At 48.7% G+C, this 16,694-nt stretch overlaps 1 protein-coding gene across 1 annotated transcript in view; it reads right to left on the bottom strand.

The window, feature by feature from the left end:
• Positions 1–1,752: 1,752 nt before the first annotated feature.
• The window catches only part of MLXIPL (MLX interacting protein like), a 257,673-nt gene continuing 242,731 nt past the window's right edge, over positions 1,753–16,694 (bottom strand). Inside the window, exons 16-17 of the mRNA XM_073616573.1 lie at positions 10,397–10,526; positions 1,753–2,147 (exon numbers count right to left, since the gene is read on the bottom strand). Of these exons, the coding sequence (XP_073472674.1) occupies positions 2,026–2,147; positions 10,397–10,526 (252 nt within the window). The 3' untranslated portion in view covers positions 1,753–2,025. The remainder of the gene's footprint in view (positions 2,148–10,396; positions 10,527–16,694) is intronic.

The raw sequence follows: 16,694 nt of genomic DNA, 5'->3' as shown, positions 1-16,694 counted from the left end.
AATTCAATACCTTCGCCATCTCCCCATCCTTTGTAACCAGATGTCCTTCCTCATTCTTTATGGGGCCAATATGGTCTGTCCTCCCTTTTTTACTGTTTACATACTTAAAGAATTTCTTGGGATTTTTTTTTGCTCTCCTCCGCTATGTGTCTTTCATGTTCTATCTTAGCCGTCCTTATTGCACCCTTACATTTCTTGTTGCATTCTTTATAAAGTCTGAATGCTGATGATAATCCCTCAACCTTGTATTGTTTTGAAGGCCTTCTCCTTTGCTTTTATATGCATTTTTACATTGGAGTTAAGCCATCCAGGACTTTTGTTTGCTCTTTTAAATTTATTACCCAATGGGATGCATTGGCTAATGCCCTTATTAAATATGCTCTCGAAGCAAACCCATCTCTCCTCCGTGTTCTTTGTTCCCAAGATTTTATCCCAAATTATGCCTTCTAGCAAGGTTTGTAGTTTAGGGAAGTTGGCGCTTTTTAAATTCAGTGTCTTTGTATTCCCCTTATGTTTCCTATTTGTGTGATTTATACTGAAGCCAATTGACCTGTGACGCTAATTGACGCTGTTACCTAATTTGCCCCGTATTTCCACATCTGTGATCAGGTCTGTATTGTTGGTAATCAGTAGATCCAGTAATGCTGTATTTCTAGTTTCTAGTCTACCATCTGACCCATAAAATTGTCCTGCAAGACATTTAGGAACTGGCGAGCCTTAGATGAATGCGTGGTTCCCTCCGCCCAGTCTATGTCTGGATAATTAAAATCCCCCATTATGATAACACTTCCCATCCTTGCTGCTAATCCAAATTGTGATAGGAGATCTCTCTCCCCTTCCTCCCTCAGCTTAGGGGGCCTATAACATACTCCCAGTATTATTTTCCCCTTAGCTTCATCCCTTTGGAGCTCTACCCATAAGGATTCCACCTCCTCCCTAGCTTCCTTAGTGATGTCATCTCTCACATTCACTTGTACATTATTCTTGATATATAGGCATACCCCTCCCCTTTTTACCCTCTCTATCCTTGTGATAAAGGGTATACCCTTGAATGGTTGCCAGCCAATCATGAGAGCTGTTGTACCAGGTCTCTGAAATTCCCACAAAATCCAAATCCTCCTCGTACAACAGTATCTCTAGTTCACCCATCTTGTCCGCCAGGGGCATTGGTGAACATGCCACGTAGTTTAGACCGGTCACATATTATCCTCTTATTGGGTGTTCCGAGATTGCAACTAGGACTTGCTACTATACTTACCTTGGGTTTATGTGCTGTGGTCAACCTACCACTAATGCCCCCCAATACTACCCTCTGGAATATGTTCTGCGCTGACTATCTCTACCTCTGGACCCTCCCCCCATCGCCTAGTTTAAAAACCCCTCTAACTTTCTGGCCATCTTCATTCCCAGCTGATCTGCACCTTCCTCATTTAGGTGCAGTCCATCCCTTCAATAGTACTGGTTATTGACTGAGAAGTCGGCCCAGTCCTCCAGGAACCCAAACCCCTCCTTACTACACCAACTCTTCAGCCACTTGTTGTCCACTTCCTTAATCCTAATCTGAGTCTGTTTTAAATTTGATTGTGTAGGAGATGCTGGCAATATAATATAAGTCATTATGCATTGCTTAATTAAAAAAATAAATTGAACAAGTTTGACATTTTACATTTACTTCTAGTTCTACTTTTGAAAAAATAATAGCAATAGCATTAGTTTGAACACTGCTGTAAAAGAATGACACTGAACACCATATATAATACACAATGTTTATGTGAGATTTACAGAGAACACACAGTTCTACAGCTAAATGTAAAGAAAATACAGAAGACATGAAAATCCTGAACAATGTTAACACTGGGCGTAGAAAGATGAGGGAACACTAAATACTGGCTCACGGAGCTCAGAATTGCATTTTCAGGTCTCAGGCACTTAGTGACTCAAGCTTAAGGTTATGGAATATCCCCGAGTTCTCTATTAAGGCCCCAGCAGTATACATCCTATCTGGATGGCTGATGAATGGCTGATCTAGTAGAAGTTATTTCCGCTCTCTCCTCGGGTGACTGCTTGCATTGCCTGCTCTGGCATCAAGGATGGGTCAGTCAGAATGGATGTTGAGGTGCTAAGCTGACATAAAGAGCTCAACACCGCTGCAGTAAAACAAAAGAGAATAAATATTTCAAGAAAGATGTTCATAAAATTTTCAAGTAAACCTGTCATGAGAGAAACAAAGAACTGCCATCTCTCTGAAAATACTAGTTACCTGCCTATTATATTGAACCACTGATTTTGACCCTGAACAAAGATGCAGACCAGCAATGATGTTCTACATACATACTTGTTTTAGGTCATCAGAATTCACAGAAACCAGTGGGTCAGCATAATAGCCAGGTGAGTAGTGCATTAAAGAAGAACTATAGGCAAAACTTTTCTTTTCATTTTGGATAGAGTGAGGTAGAGATATAACCCCTGTCAGATTTTTTTTTCGCCATCTGTTTTCCATTACAGATATTTCCCTTCACTTCCTGTCTCATAGCCAAACGGGAAGTGAGAGGAATTCCCTGCAAATTAAAGGAATTCCCTTGGGATCCCCAGGTCATCAGAACTAGTGTCCTCATTGTAAGATTTCCCCTCTATTATTTTTCTGGGGACAACCCAAAATTTGGGATCCTTTCACTTTCAATAATATTGGTAAACAGAACAAAAGACAGCAATACAAACTAACAGCTGTTCTAATCCCTCTTCACTCTATCCTAAACGTAAAAAAAAATTGGATTTTTGACTTACCGTAAAACCCATTTCTGAGTTCATTGATAGAAGCAGCGCTTCCTTATTCAGAACCATAGGGTTATACCGCCCCTTACAGGAGTAGGACACTCGGCAGAAAAAAGACTTGGCACTCCTATGGGCAGTCCTAGGTGGTATACACCCCCCTCTCTGCTATAGGCCTTCAGTTTAGTAACAAGCAGTGTCAGAAGTATTAAAACTCCATAGATGGGGTGGGTGCTGTGTCTGTCAATGAACTCAGAGAAATGAATTTTATGGTAAGTCAAAAATCCCATTTTCTCTTTCGTTCATTGACAGACACAGCTCTTTCTTATTCAGAACCATAGGGACGTCCCAAGACAGTGTCAAACATGAGGGGTGGGGCAGCCAACAAATAACAGGCCAACCAGATAACCTGAGCTCAATGAGAACAACTGGAGCCCAAGCTGAACAGAAAGAAACCCCCTCAAGAGGGATAGACACCCTAGACCGCAGCCTGCAGAACCTCAGAACCTTGGGGCCAAATGAAACATCCGCAGATGGCAGCACATCCACTTTGTAAAATTTTCTGAAAGTGTGCACCGACAACCAGGTGGCCGCCCTGCATACTTGCGTCACTGACGCCTGATGACGGAAGGCCCAGGAGGCACTCAGCGCCTGAGTAGAGTGCGCCTTCACCGGGAAAGGGGGAACACGACCCCTGATAGAATAGGCCTGAGTCACCGTCTGTCTGATCCATCTAAAAATGGTTGCAGAGGAAGCACACAGCCCCTTCTTTGGCCCGTCCGTGATCACGAACAGGGAGTCTGACCTCTGAAAGGACTTAGTCGCAGCCAAATACACCCTGGAAATCAGAAACAACCTTTGAAAGGAATGAAGGACAAGGATGAAGAACCACCTTGTCTTTGTGGATCACCAGGTAGGGCGCACGACAGGATAACTCTGGCGATTCTGACACCCTGCGAGCAGAAGTGATAGCCACCAAGAAGGCCACCTTCTGGGACAGAGTAAGCAGGGGAATATCTCGAATATTCTCAAAAGGAGGCTTCTGTAGAACCGAAAGCACCAGATTCAAGTCCCACGGTGGTAAAGGAGATCGCACCGGTGGGGTCACATGTCGAACCCCCTGAATGAAGGTACATACCAGGGAATGTGAAGCCAGGGGACGTTGAAAGAAAACCGCCAAAGCCGACACCTGGCCCTTGATAGTACTCAAGGCCAAATTCTTTTCAACGCCTTGTTAAAGAAAAGTCAAAGCTCGAGCCACCGAAAAGGAATGTGGGTGAACACCCACAGACTCACACCATGAAACGTGCACTTTCCACGTCCAATGATTTATCTTCCTAAAAGTAGACTTCTTATTTTTGAGTAGTGTCTGAATCACTGACGCAGGTAAGCCTCTAACCTTCAGCACCTGGCTTTCAGCAGCCAGGCCGTCAAAGCCAGCGACGGTAAAGTAGGGTGGAAGATCAGCCCTTGGGATAGCAGATCCTCCCTGAGAGGCAGTCGCCAGGGGGAGTCTGCGATCAGGTGCACCAGGTCGGCGTACCAGGACCGACGAGGCCATTCCGGGGCCACTATAATGACCGGAATTCCTTTGGCCTCGATCCTGCGTAAACGCCGCTGCAGAAGCAGGAGGAGGAAGGAAAGGCGTAGATCAGACGATACTTGCCCCACTGGGCCACCAGTCTGCCAGAGGATCCCGAGACCTGGCCACAAATTGCTGCACCTTTCTGTTGATCCGGGATGCCAACAGATCTATCTCTGGAGTGCCCTAATGCAGTCATATCTGTTGAAACACATCCTGATGAGGGGACCACTCCCCTTGGTCCAAAACCTGTCGACTGAGGTAATCCGCCTGCCAACTGTCCACCCCTGGAATGTGGACGGCGGAGATGGCCGGGACGGAGTGCTCTGCCCACCGGAGAATGCCGCCTACTTTCAGGCCCGCTAACACACTCCTTCTTCCACCCTGGTGGTTGACATAGGCCACCGCCGTGGCATTGTCCAACTGGATCCGTACCAGGAGCCCCTGAAGTCGATCCATCCAATGATCCAGACAGTCTGATCGCCCTGAGTACCAAGATGTTGATAGGCAGCCTGGATTCCTCCAGCGTCCAACGACCCTGAGCAGAGCTCAGGCCCAGGACTCCTCCCCACCCGGATAGACTGGCATCGGTGGTGACTGCCACCCAGTACAGAGGAAGAAAAGATTTCCCCTGCCGAAGAACTGGGGAAAGAAGCCACCAGACCAGGGACCCCTTGGTTTCTTGGCTCAACCGTATCTGATTGTCCAGAGATCCTGGACATTTGTCCAATTTTAACAGGATCTCTTTTTGCAGGGGTCTCATATGGAAATGAGCAAACGGGACCGCCTCGAAAGTAGGTACCATCAGGCCCAGCACCCGCATGCAAGTCCGCAGGGAGACCCACCTGATGGACAGCAGTAAGCAAGTCGCCGCCTGCAGCCTCTTGAGTTTGTCCAGTGGAAGGAACACTCTGGCCAGAGCAGAATCCAGAGTCAGACCCAAATAATCCAATTTCTGAGCCGGAATCAGTGCAGACTTCTGGTAGTTTAGCAGCCACCCAAAATCTGCCAGAGTCTGAATAGCGATCTCCACGTCACCCCTCAGGGTATCAGGGAACTCTGCTAGCAGAAGAAGGTCATCCAGGTAGCCCAGAACAGCTGGTGCAGCAACGCCAGAACCGGGGCCAACACTTTTGTGAAGACCCGAGGAGCGGAGACGAGACCAAAGGGTAACGCCACAAATGCTCCTCTCCCACGGCAAAGTGGAGGAAATGCTGATGTTGTGCAGAAATCGGAATGTGCAGGTAGGCATCCTTGATGTTGATGGAGACATGAAAGTTCCCCTGATTAAGGGATGCCACCGAGCGAATGGACTCCATTCTGAATTTCCAAACCCGCACAAAGCGGTTCAGGGCCTTGAGGTCCAGAATTGCTTGTACCCTCTTTTTTGGGGACCATAAACAGATTTGAATAAAAAGTCTGGAAACGTTCCGACACCGGAACCAGGACCATCACCCCTTGAAGCAACAGGTCTTGTACAGCGCCCCGGAGGGATAACAAGCGGTCCGGAAACAGAAGGATATTGGAAGGAAAAAAATCTGCTTGGGGGGCAAGTCTGGAACTCGATCTTCTAACCAGACAGAATCACTTTGTGGACCCACATGTCGTTTATCAGAGAGGTCCATGGGCCCGGAAACCATCTAAGACATCCCCCCACCCAGGATGCGGGTGAGGGCGCCCCTTCATGCCGAAGGGGCCTTATCTGGGGTCAGGAAAAACACGCTCTCGGCTTGCGCTACCAGGTTCGCTTGAAAGACTTTGAGCCCTTGTCAGTGGACCCTGAGGGATGAAAAAACTTTCTGTGCACCGAGAAGGAAGGGCCATGCTTGCGACATGGCTCCTTTCCCTTTTTAGACTGTGGAAGAAACGTACTCTTCCCCCTGTGACACTTTTGATGATATCATCCAGAGTGGCCCCAAACAAATGATTGCCTTCAAAAGGCAGATCAGTTAGGGCTTTTTTAGAGGCCTGGTCCGCAGCCCAACACTTCAGCCACAATACACGTCAAAGCACCACCGCTGAAACAAACAGCTTAGAAAGCAAGGGAGCTGCGTCCAAAGAGGCATCGCAGACAAACTGCAGCCCCTGGACCAACTTCATTCAGTGAAGGCAGGAGGAAATTGATCACCCTCCAGATTGCGGCGCAACAGCTTCGCCCACTCCGTTAGCGTTTTGAGACACCAGAGCAATGGCTAAGACCGACCGAAGCACCACAAAGGGACGTTCTGGACATTCCCATTCTATATAGATAAACTTGTCAAAATAGGAGGGATAAGGGAACACTTTCACCATGCGAGACGGCTTGTGAGTGCCAAAAGGGAACGGAACCTCCGCCGCAGCCGCGGCTGCATCCTCTATTTTCAAAGTTTCCCACACAGATGCAATCAGTGCTTCCACCAGCGCCTTCTCGTGCGCAGCCACCGGGGCAGAGGAATCATCCTCACTGTCCGAAAAATCCAGGAGCGTGGCCGTAAACCTCGCAGGGTGGGCCCTGTCCACGGCAGCCGAATCAGATTCAGGATCTGACAAGACAGATGAAGAAGGGAAAAGCGGGGGTCGGTTCTTGCTAGTCCGCTGCCCAAAAGCCACCTCAACCCGGGACACAAAGGACTCCAGGACTGCCGTCAGTGCATCAACAGATGGTTGGGACCCAGAGGGATCTGCAGCCTCTGAGAGGGGATTAGGGGGGAAAAAAGCTCCAGAGACTCCATAGGGGAAGAAGGGGCCCCAACAAACAAAGAGCGACCACTGCCATGGGACACCCCCCAAATCGGTAGCAGCACTGGATCACCAGGACACCCCACAGCCTGCAGCAGAGGGAGGAAGGGACCCCACTGGACTCACCACCCCACCAGTGTAGCACTTGCTGCCTCATATGGAGTCCTGCACACACGTGCCATACGAGGGAGAAGATAACCCATAAGTCAGCACCAAGATAAGAGGAGGAGCTCCCGCCTGCTGAAAACGGCGTCCTAGGCTACACAGTAATGGCCGCCACTGCCTGAGCACACTATCCACGTATCATGGCCGCCGGACTACACAAATATGGCCGCCGACCATAGGAAGTCAGCAGGTACTAGGGGAAAAAAGACGCCGGCTACTGCAAAATGGCCGCCGGCCACGCTCATGAGGCTACCAAGGACCTACGAGGAAACCCTGTAGCCCAGCAAAGAAAGCCACCTGAAGAAGTGGGGATCCGGGCACTGGACCCGGGGGGCGCCCAGTGTCTTCCTCCCCCTGGTAAGCACAGCACCTGGCGGTGCACACCCCCTGCCCACCAGTACTCTCTACACCAACCCCCAGGGTCGGCCATGGCACCACACTACCCCATATGGAGGGGGGAGGGGAAGGGGGGCTACCAGGGGACCCCCAGAGACCATCCACCACAGGGAGAGATGATGTAGGGGATGGAGGGGAAACCGCAGGACTGACCAACCCAGGGAGGGGCCCGCATCCTCTGCAAACTAACCAAGGGGAGAGGGGGGACAGGTACTCACCATACCAGGAACCGGGCAGGCACCGCTCCAGGCAGAACCTCCTCGCCACTGAAGTGGGGGGGCTGTATGAGGCCTCGCAAGATTTTAACCCGCAGGGCCAGCCCCCGTCCACTGGGGCCATGTCGCGGCCGACTCAGCGCGTAGCTGTGGTCTGCACACGCTCGCTGGCCAGACTGGGGAGACCACTGGATCAAGTGTCCAGCCCTTCGCCCAGCCCAGCAGCTGATTGTAGGTCTCACCAGAAAAAATCCCGGAAAAAGAAAACAACAAACAAAAAAAAAAATAAATAAATAAATAAATAAATAATTGCTAGGACTAGAGTTCATAGCAGGGAACTAGGTCCTTACTCCTGACTAGGCAGAAAAAAACTGAAGGCCTATAGCAGAGAGGGGGGTGTATACCACCTAGGATCGCCCATAGGCTAGCCAAGTCTTTTTTCTGCCTCGTGTCCTACTCCTGTAGGGGGCAGTATAACCCTATGGTTCTGAATAAGGAAGCGCTGTGTCTGTCAATGAAGGAAAGAGAAAAAAAGGTTTTGCCTTTAACTGTGCCTTACAGTATAACTAAACTCTTGCACAGTGAGCATTGACACTATTTACGCAAAACACATCTTCCAGACTGGTGTGTTTACTCATTTGAATCCAAAATTCACAACCTTCTGGCATTTTGGTGCGGGTGGAGGGCACAGGTTTACTTACCAGCTGTGCTGCTGCCAGCCTGTCAAACTCTATGAGACATTGACAGCTGTGGCGGCCAGACGTGACCTCACAGTGCACTAAGTTGTACTTACGTTTAGGGCAGTATGACCACAGGGACAAGACAAATGTCCACAACACAGACTGCTTGCATTCTGAGTATTCATCCCCAGATGCATACAGACTTAAATGTTGGTACTTCTAGGTGCACCATCTAGCATCTGTCAGCTTCTCATAGCTGGACAGTGCACCTGTGCTCTCTTCTCACACCTAAACACCGGGCCCTAAGACCCCTTTAATACTGGGGTGCTTTTCAGACGTTTTAGCGCTAAAAACAGCACCTGTAAAGCGCCTGAAAAGTGAGTGCTTTCACACTGGGGTGGTGCACTTGCAAGACAGGAAAAAAAGTCCTGCAAGCAGCCTCCTTTCCCAGTTGATGGCGGTTATGGGGAAACGTGTCAGGTGGAGCCACTTCTATGACGTCTGCACGCACAAGCCAGCTAGCGAGGTCCGCAGCCGTGTTTGTTTGCTACTCAATTTGCTGTTTTTGAACTTCATAAATAAGTGCGAACCTATGTGCAATAAATTGGAATGCTTTTAAATACTACACTACACTACTTGTTCCTTTTGCACAAGAAAAATTGAGGACCCCTTTTCTCCATATGCTGGGCTGACAACCCGTTATTGGTTTGGATGAGCATAAGGCTGAATTCCCATGGATGATAATCTATCCCTTCTGAGACACACAGGGATGTGTGGAAACAAAAAGCGGGTTTGATCTCTATAATCTGAGATCCAAAGTCTCTGGTAAGAGGCGTAAGTTTGGTGACAGTTTTGCACAACCACTCTGCCTTTGCTTGCTGTAGCTGTCTTTCTGCACTTCCAAATCACTGGGGTAATTCCTTTCATTTAAATGGACTGTCTTTATTTTACTTTGGATGACACATTTATTTATTTTTTACACTAATGGATTCTTTTGAAAATTGTGACAATATCTAAAGTTTATGTCATATGCTTTTGCTGATGATTTGTTTGGGATGCGCACCTGGTCACTTTTTTATTAACTTTTTAATAAATATTTTTATTTAATATGTTTTGAATACACTTTATACTTTGTTGTATTTTTTCATTTTGCATTCGGTATTTATCGTTTTTAGTGTGAGGTTTATTACTTCACAGTTAATTTTCTTTTGGTGGATAAGCGCAGGATTTTGTCTGTTTTAACAAATTAATTTTGCATTGAAGTAAATATGTAGTATGAGCTTATATAATACATGCAATATATATTCAATGAGTTGGACCACCCTAAACTGATGAAAGCTGAATTTTGGTTGGCTGTCATGAGAAAATAAACACCCACTGCTCTTTGATCTCTTCTATTTAATAAGCCCAATAATTAATTTTAATGCATTTTGTCATGTGATGACCATACATCTTTTTTTTACTATGCCATTTTACATAGTTCCATAGTTAGTCAGGTTGAAAAAAGACACAAGTCCATCCAGTTCAACCTTAAAAACAATAAATAAATAAAATAAAAAATATTGTACAATCCAATATACCCAATTTTATACCCTCAGTTGATCCAGAGGAAGGCAAAAAACCCCAGCAGAGCGTGCTCCAATTTGCTACAGCAGGGGAAAAAATTCCTTCCTTAACCCCCCAAGAGGCAATCAGATTTTCCCTGGATCCACTTTACCTATAAATGTTAGTACCTTTTATTTAAAAGCAGTAATATAAACTGCTTCTGCACACATTATTTTCAGTGTACGTGTGTTATTTTCCATCAAGAGAATATCCTTGTACTACAGTATGTCCTCTGATAAGCTATCATTGATTTACTATATACTTACTAGGCCTCAGGGCAGGCAGGGAGCAGTGTTGGTCCAGCCAGTCCAGAGCTGTCTCCCTGAGATCCGCCATACTCGCTGTGGACACCATACGATTAAATGAATCAAACAGAGGACGGATAATGTGGCTGAACTTTGGCTACGTTAAGGAACACACACAGTATACATACAATTTTAAATCATAAGGTGGTTTATTCATATATGTCCTAATGTCACTGATGCCAAAAAAACTGCAAAAGATTGTAAAAGAAGATTCCAGAGAAGCTAAAATTACAATATAGCCTGATTATCAAGTCCATGTAGCACGCTGAAGATGACCAGAAATGAATGTAGAGGTTGTGCATAATTGAATAAGGACATTCTGGATTTCACCAGTAATGCTTCCTGAGCTGTTTAAACTTTTCTGTTACATAATAAAATAGTAAAGTAACCTTTTGCCTTTAGATTCACTTTAAATCACTTCCTTCTCCTGCCCAGGACTAAATGTCCCATGTGACATTGCTCCTCACACAGTCACATTCAAGTTTCACAAGTTCTCAAGCACTTACTGCCATGTATACACAGTGCAGCACACATACAGTTCACTACATCGCTCGTACCGACATGTAAACAAATAATACATTCTGTATGAAGGCTAACTAATTGATGATAAAAATTGCTTTATTATCGATTATAATTAATTATGTTGATTAGTAGTTTCATCCCTAGTTGAAACCAGGATCAAAAAATAGATCCAGGATCTAAAAATAGATTGAGCTATTGAGATCAGGATCTAAAAATAGATCGAACAGTTAAAACCAGAATCTAAAAATAGATCCAGAATCTACAGCAAGGGGGAGGGGAAGTGGGACTTTGTATGAAACTGCGCCGGGTAGAGGTCGCACGTTTCCATCCCTATCACACAATATCTAGAAAACCCGCAAGCAAAGGCCAGTGGGTGAGGGAGGAGGAGGTGGGACTTTATATGAAGCCAATGGTTTGCAAGCCGACACAAACGGTGGGTCAATAAAATTCTTTATTTGCATGTTCATACAAACAATGGTATCAGACAATAAAAATATAACACTTGGTAAAATGTTAGAAATGATAACCAGAGATCAACATAAGGACCATTAGTATAGTTATCAAGGATATAAAAGGTATACAGATAACATGGGTAATAACATGGGTATAAGCAATATTATTGAAGATAGACCAGGGATCACCAGGTGTCAGAATGCGTAAATAGTTATAACAAGGTAATGCCTGCCTGATAGCTGGCCTCAAATTCCTGTTAGGGGGTAAAACTCTGTATAGCATGGGTTGGGACAGTAAGTGGCAACCGGTAGCTCGACGCGTTTCGTGGTTCAAGACCACTCATCAGGAGCAGACATGTCATGTTTCTGGAAAAAAAATGATAATAATATCAAGGGCCAAGGTAACAATGGGTACAGAGGGCTAAAAAATCCCCCAAAAATTGAATAGTACTCACGGAAATTGTGGGTAAATGGTGAATGGCCAGGTACGGCAACCATCCGGGACTAGTGCCAGGTCGGGAGCTGAGGCGGGCCCCCCCGCCGCGGCGACCAAAACAGGCAATCCCCCCCAGGGCGATGCAGAGCCACGAGGCACCCTAGAGTTGAGAGTGGAAGATGAGTGATAATGCAGGGAGTGTGTGTGCAGCGGGGGGGGGGGGGGGAAGAGGAAGGTGGGCAGAGTGAAGGTAAGGGGGGGAGGGAAGGGAGGGGGGGGGAAGAAGGAAAGTGAGCGTGATGTAAGGGTGAGTGAATGAATGGGTAGAGTGAGGAATGGAGTGGGGGAAAGAGGAATGGGAAAGTTAGAGGGTGACGTGCGCAAAACAGGGTAAGGAGTGGCCTTACCTGTGTGACAGGGTGGTGTGGAGCGAACACCACTATGCTAAAGTGTAGCTGTAGTGTACCTCGAGCGCCGCACCGCCCCAGGTGAACAGGACGCCCATATATAGGCGCCGCCGCGAGGAGGCCCGCCAACGTCACGTCCGCATGGCCAAAAGAGGGTGGAGCCAGGGCAAGAGACCAATGGTCGGCGGCCGCTGAGACCCACCCACCGAGCCTGCGAGCATAGCAACCACAGCGTGAAGGGCGCGGCGGCGCCAGAAGGCGCGGCGCACGTCTACCGCTGGTGACGTGACGTCGATGGGCAGTGGCGGCAAGCCCCGCCCCCACACACAAGCCCGCCAAGGGAGGCGGGCGAGGGAGGAAGGGGGGGGGCCCCAAGGCCGGCAGTGCCCATCGCAGCTCCCGGGCAGGCAAAGGCCGGACGGCCCACCGGCCAGCCACAGCCACCCACCCACAATTGGGTTGGACCACCATCGGGAAGGGTTGACCATAATATTGATAAAACCTAGTGACAGGATAAGAAACATGGCATGTAGGATTAAAACTGGTAAAAATGACACAAAGGTAAACACAGGTGAGGCTACCAAGGAATCAATAGGGGCAGGATGATAACCATCATTGGTAATATCAAGATAGAGCAGTGGAGCAAACCATGGGCTTCCATCCCTATTCATATAAACAACAGCAAGGGGGAGGGGAAGTGGGACTTTGTATGAAACTGCGCCGGGTAGAGGTCGCACGTTTCCATCCCTATCACACAATATCTAGAAAACCCGCAAGCAAAGGCCAGTGGGTGAGGGAGGAGGAGGTGGGACTTTATATGAAGCCAATGGTTTGCAAGCCGACACAAACGGTGGGTCAATAAAATTCTTTATTTGCATGTTCATACAAACAATGGTATCAGACAATAAAAATATAACACTTGGTAAAATGTTAGAAATGATAACCAGAGATCAACATAAGGACCATTAGTATAGTTATCAAGGATATAAAAGGTATACAGATAACATGGGTAATAACATGGGTATAAGCAATATTATTGAAGATAGACCAGGGATCACCAGGTGTCAGAATGCGTAAATAGTTATAACAAGGTAATGCCTGCCTGATAGCTGGCCTCAAATTCCTGTTAGGGGGTAAAACTCTGTATAGCATGGGTTGGGACAGTAAGTGGCAACCGGTAGCTCGACGCGTTTCGTGGTTCAAGACCACTCATCAGGAGCAGACATGTCATGTTTCTGGAAAAAAAATGATAATAATATCAAGGGCCAAGGTAACAATGGGTACAGAGGGCTAAAAAATCCCCCAAAAATTGAATAGTACTCACGGAAATTGTGGGTAAATGGTGAATGGCCAGGTACGGCAACCATCCGGGACTAGTGCCAGGTCGGGAGCTGAGGCGGGCCCCCCCGCCGCGGCGACCAAAACAGGCAATCCCCCCCAGGGCGATGCAGAGCCACGAGGCACCCTAGAGTTGAGAGTGGAAGATGAGTGATAATGCAGGGAGTGTGTGTGCAGCGGGGGGGGGGGGGAAGAGGAAGGTGGGCAGAGTGAAGGTAAGGGGGGGAGGGAAGGGAGGGGGGGGGAAGAAGGAAAGTGAGCGTGATGTAAGGGTGAGTGAATGAATGGGTAGAGTGAGGAATGGAGTGGGGGAAAGAGGAATGGGAAAGTTAGAGGGTGACGTGCGCAAAACAGGGTAAGGAGTGGCCTTACCTGTGTGACAGGGTGGTGTGGAGCGAACACCACTATGCTAAAGTGTAGCTGTAGTGTACCTCGAGCGCCGCACCGCCCCAGGTGAACAGGACGCCCATATATAGGCGCCGCCGCGAGGAGGCCCGCCAACGTCACGTCCGCATGGCCAAAAGTGGGTGGAGCCAGGGCAAGAGACCAATGGTCGGCGGCCGCTGAGACCCACCCACCGAGCCTGCGAGCATAGCAACCACAGCGTGAAGGGCGCGGCGGCGCCAGAAGGCGCGGCGCACGTCTACCGCTGGTGACGTGACGTCGATGGGCAGTGGCGGCAAGCCCCGCCCCCACACACAAGCCCGCCAAGGGAGGCGGGCGAGGGAGGAAGGGGGGGGGGCCCCAAGGCCGGCAGTGCCCATCGCAGCTCCCGGGCAGGCAAAGGCCGGACGGCCCACCGGCCAGCCACAGCCACCCACCCACAATTGGGTTGGACCACCATCGGGAAGGTTGACCATAATATTGATAAAACCTAGTGACAGGATAAGAAACATGGCATGTAGGATTAAAACTGGTAAAAATGACACAAAGGTAAACACAGGTGAGGCTACCAAGGAATCAATAGGGGCAGGATGATAACCATCATTGGTAATATCAAGATAGAGCAGTGGAGCAAACCATGGGCTTCCATCCCTATTCATATAAACAACAGCAAGGGGGAGGGGAAGTGGGACTTTGTATGAAACTGCGCCGGGTAGAGGTCGCACGTTTCCATCCCTATCACACAATATCTAGAAAACCCGCAAGCAAAGGCCAGTGGGTGAGGGAGGAGGAGGTGGGACTTTATATGAAGCCAATGGTTTGCAAGCCGACACAAACGGTGGGTCAATAAAATTCTTTATTTGCATGTTCATACAAACAATGGTATCAGACAATAAAAATATAACACTTGGTAAAATGTTAGAAATGATAACCAGAGATCAACATAAGGACCATTAGTATAGTTATCAAGGATATAAAAGGTATACAGATAACATGGGTAATAACATGGGTATAAGCAATATTATTGAAGATAGACCAGGGATCACCAGGTGTCAGAATGCGTAAATAGTTATAACAAGGTAATGCCTGCCTGATAGCTGGCCTCAAATTCTGTTAGGGGGTAAAACTCTGTATAGCATGGGTTGGGACAGTAAGTGGCAACCGGTAGCTCGACGCGTTTCGTGGTTCAAGACCACTCATCAGGAGCAGACATGTCATGTTTCTGGAAAAAAAATGATAATAATATCAAGGGCCAAGGTAACAATGGGTACAGAGGGCTAAAAAATCCCCCAAAAATTGAATAGTACTCACGGAAATTGTGGGTAAATGGTGAATGGCCAGGTACGGCAACCATCCGGGACTAGTGCCAGGTCGGGAGCTGAGGGCGGGCCCCCCCCGCCGCGGCGACCAAAACAGGCAATCCCCCCCAGGGCGATGCAGAGCCACGAGGCACCCTAGAGTTGAGAGTGGAAGATGAGTGATAATGCAGGGAGTGTGTGTGCAGCGGGGGGGGGGGGGGAAGAGGAAGGTGGGCAGAGTGAAGGTAAGGGGGGGAGGGAAGGGAGGGGGGGAAAGAAGGAAAGTGAGCGTGATGTAAGGGTGAGTGAATGAATGGGTAGAGTGAGGAATGGAGTGGGGGAAAGAGGAATGGGAAAGTTAGAGGGTGACGTGCGCAAAACAGGGTAAGGAGTGGCCTTACCTGTGTGACAGGGTGGTGTGGAGCGAACACCACTATGCTAAAGTGTAGCTGTAGTGTACCTCGAGCGCCGCACCGCCCCAGGTGAACAGGACGCCCATATATAGGCGCCGCCGCGAGGAGGCCCGCCAACGTCACGTCCGCATGGCCAAAAGTGGGTGGAGCCAGGGCAAGAGGCCGACCAATGGTCGGCGGCCGCTGAGACCCACCCACCGAGCCTGCGAGCATAGCAACCACAGCGTGAAGGGCGCGGCGGCGCCAGAAGGCGCGGCGCACGTCCACCGCTGGTGACGTGACGTCGATGGGCAGTGGCGGCAAGCCCCGCCCCCACACACAAGCCCGCCAAGGGAGGCGGGCGAGGGAGGAAGGGGGGGGGGCCCCAAGGCCGGCAGTGCCCATCGCAGCTCCCGGGCAGGCAAAGGCCGGACGGCCCACCGGCCAGCCACAGCCACCCACCCACAATTGGGTTGGACCACCATCGGGAAGGGTTGACCATAATATTGATAAAACCTAGTGACAGGATAAGAAACATGGCATGTAGGATTAAAACTGGTAAAAATGACACAAAGGTAAACACAGGTGAGGCTACCAAGGAATCAATAGGGGCAGGATGATAACCATCATTGGTAATATCAAGATAGAGCAGTGGAGCAAACCATGGGCTTCCATCCCTATTCATATAAACAACAGCAAGGGGGAGGGGAAGTGGGACTTTGTATGAAACTGCGCCGGGTAGAGGTCGCACGTTTCCATCCCTATCACACAATATCTAGAAAACCCGCAAGCAAAGGCCAGTGGGTGAGGGAGGAGGAGGTGGGACTTTATATGACTTTATATGGACTTTATATTGCCGCCACTGCCCATCGACGTCACGTCACCAGCGGTGGAAGTGCGCCGCGCCTTCTGGCGCCGCCGCACCCTTCACGCTGTGGTTGCTATGCTCGCAGGCTCGGTGGGTGGGTCTCAGCGGCCGCCGACCATTGGTCGGCCTCTTGCCCTGGCTCCACCCACTTTTGGCCATGCG

This window comes from Aquarana catesbeiana, linkage group LG02 (genome assembly GCF_042186555.1).
Source record: "Aquarana catesbeiana isolate 2022-GZ linkage group LG02, ASM4218655v1, whole genome shotgun sequence".
Lineage (NCBI taxonomy): Eukaryota > Metazoa > Chordata > Amphibia > Anura > Ranidae > Aquarana > Aquarana catesbeiana.
The sequence above is the reverse complement of the archived record's forward strand: the minus strand, read 5'-3'. Positions and strand labels throughout refer to the sequence as shown.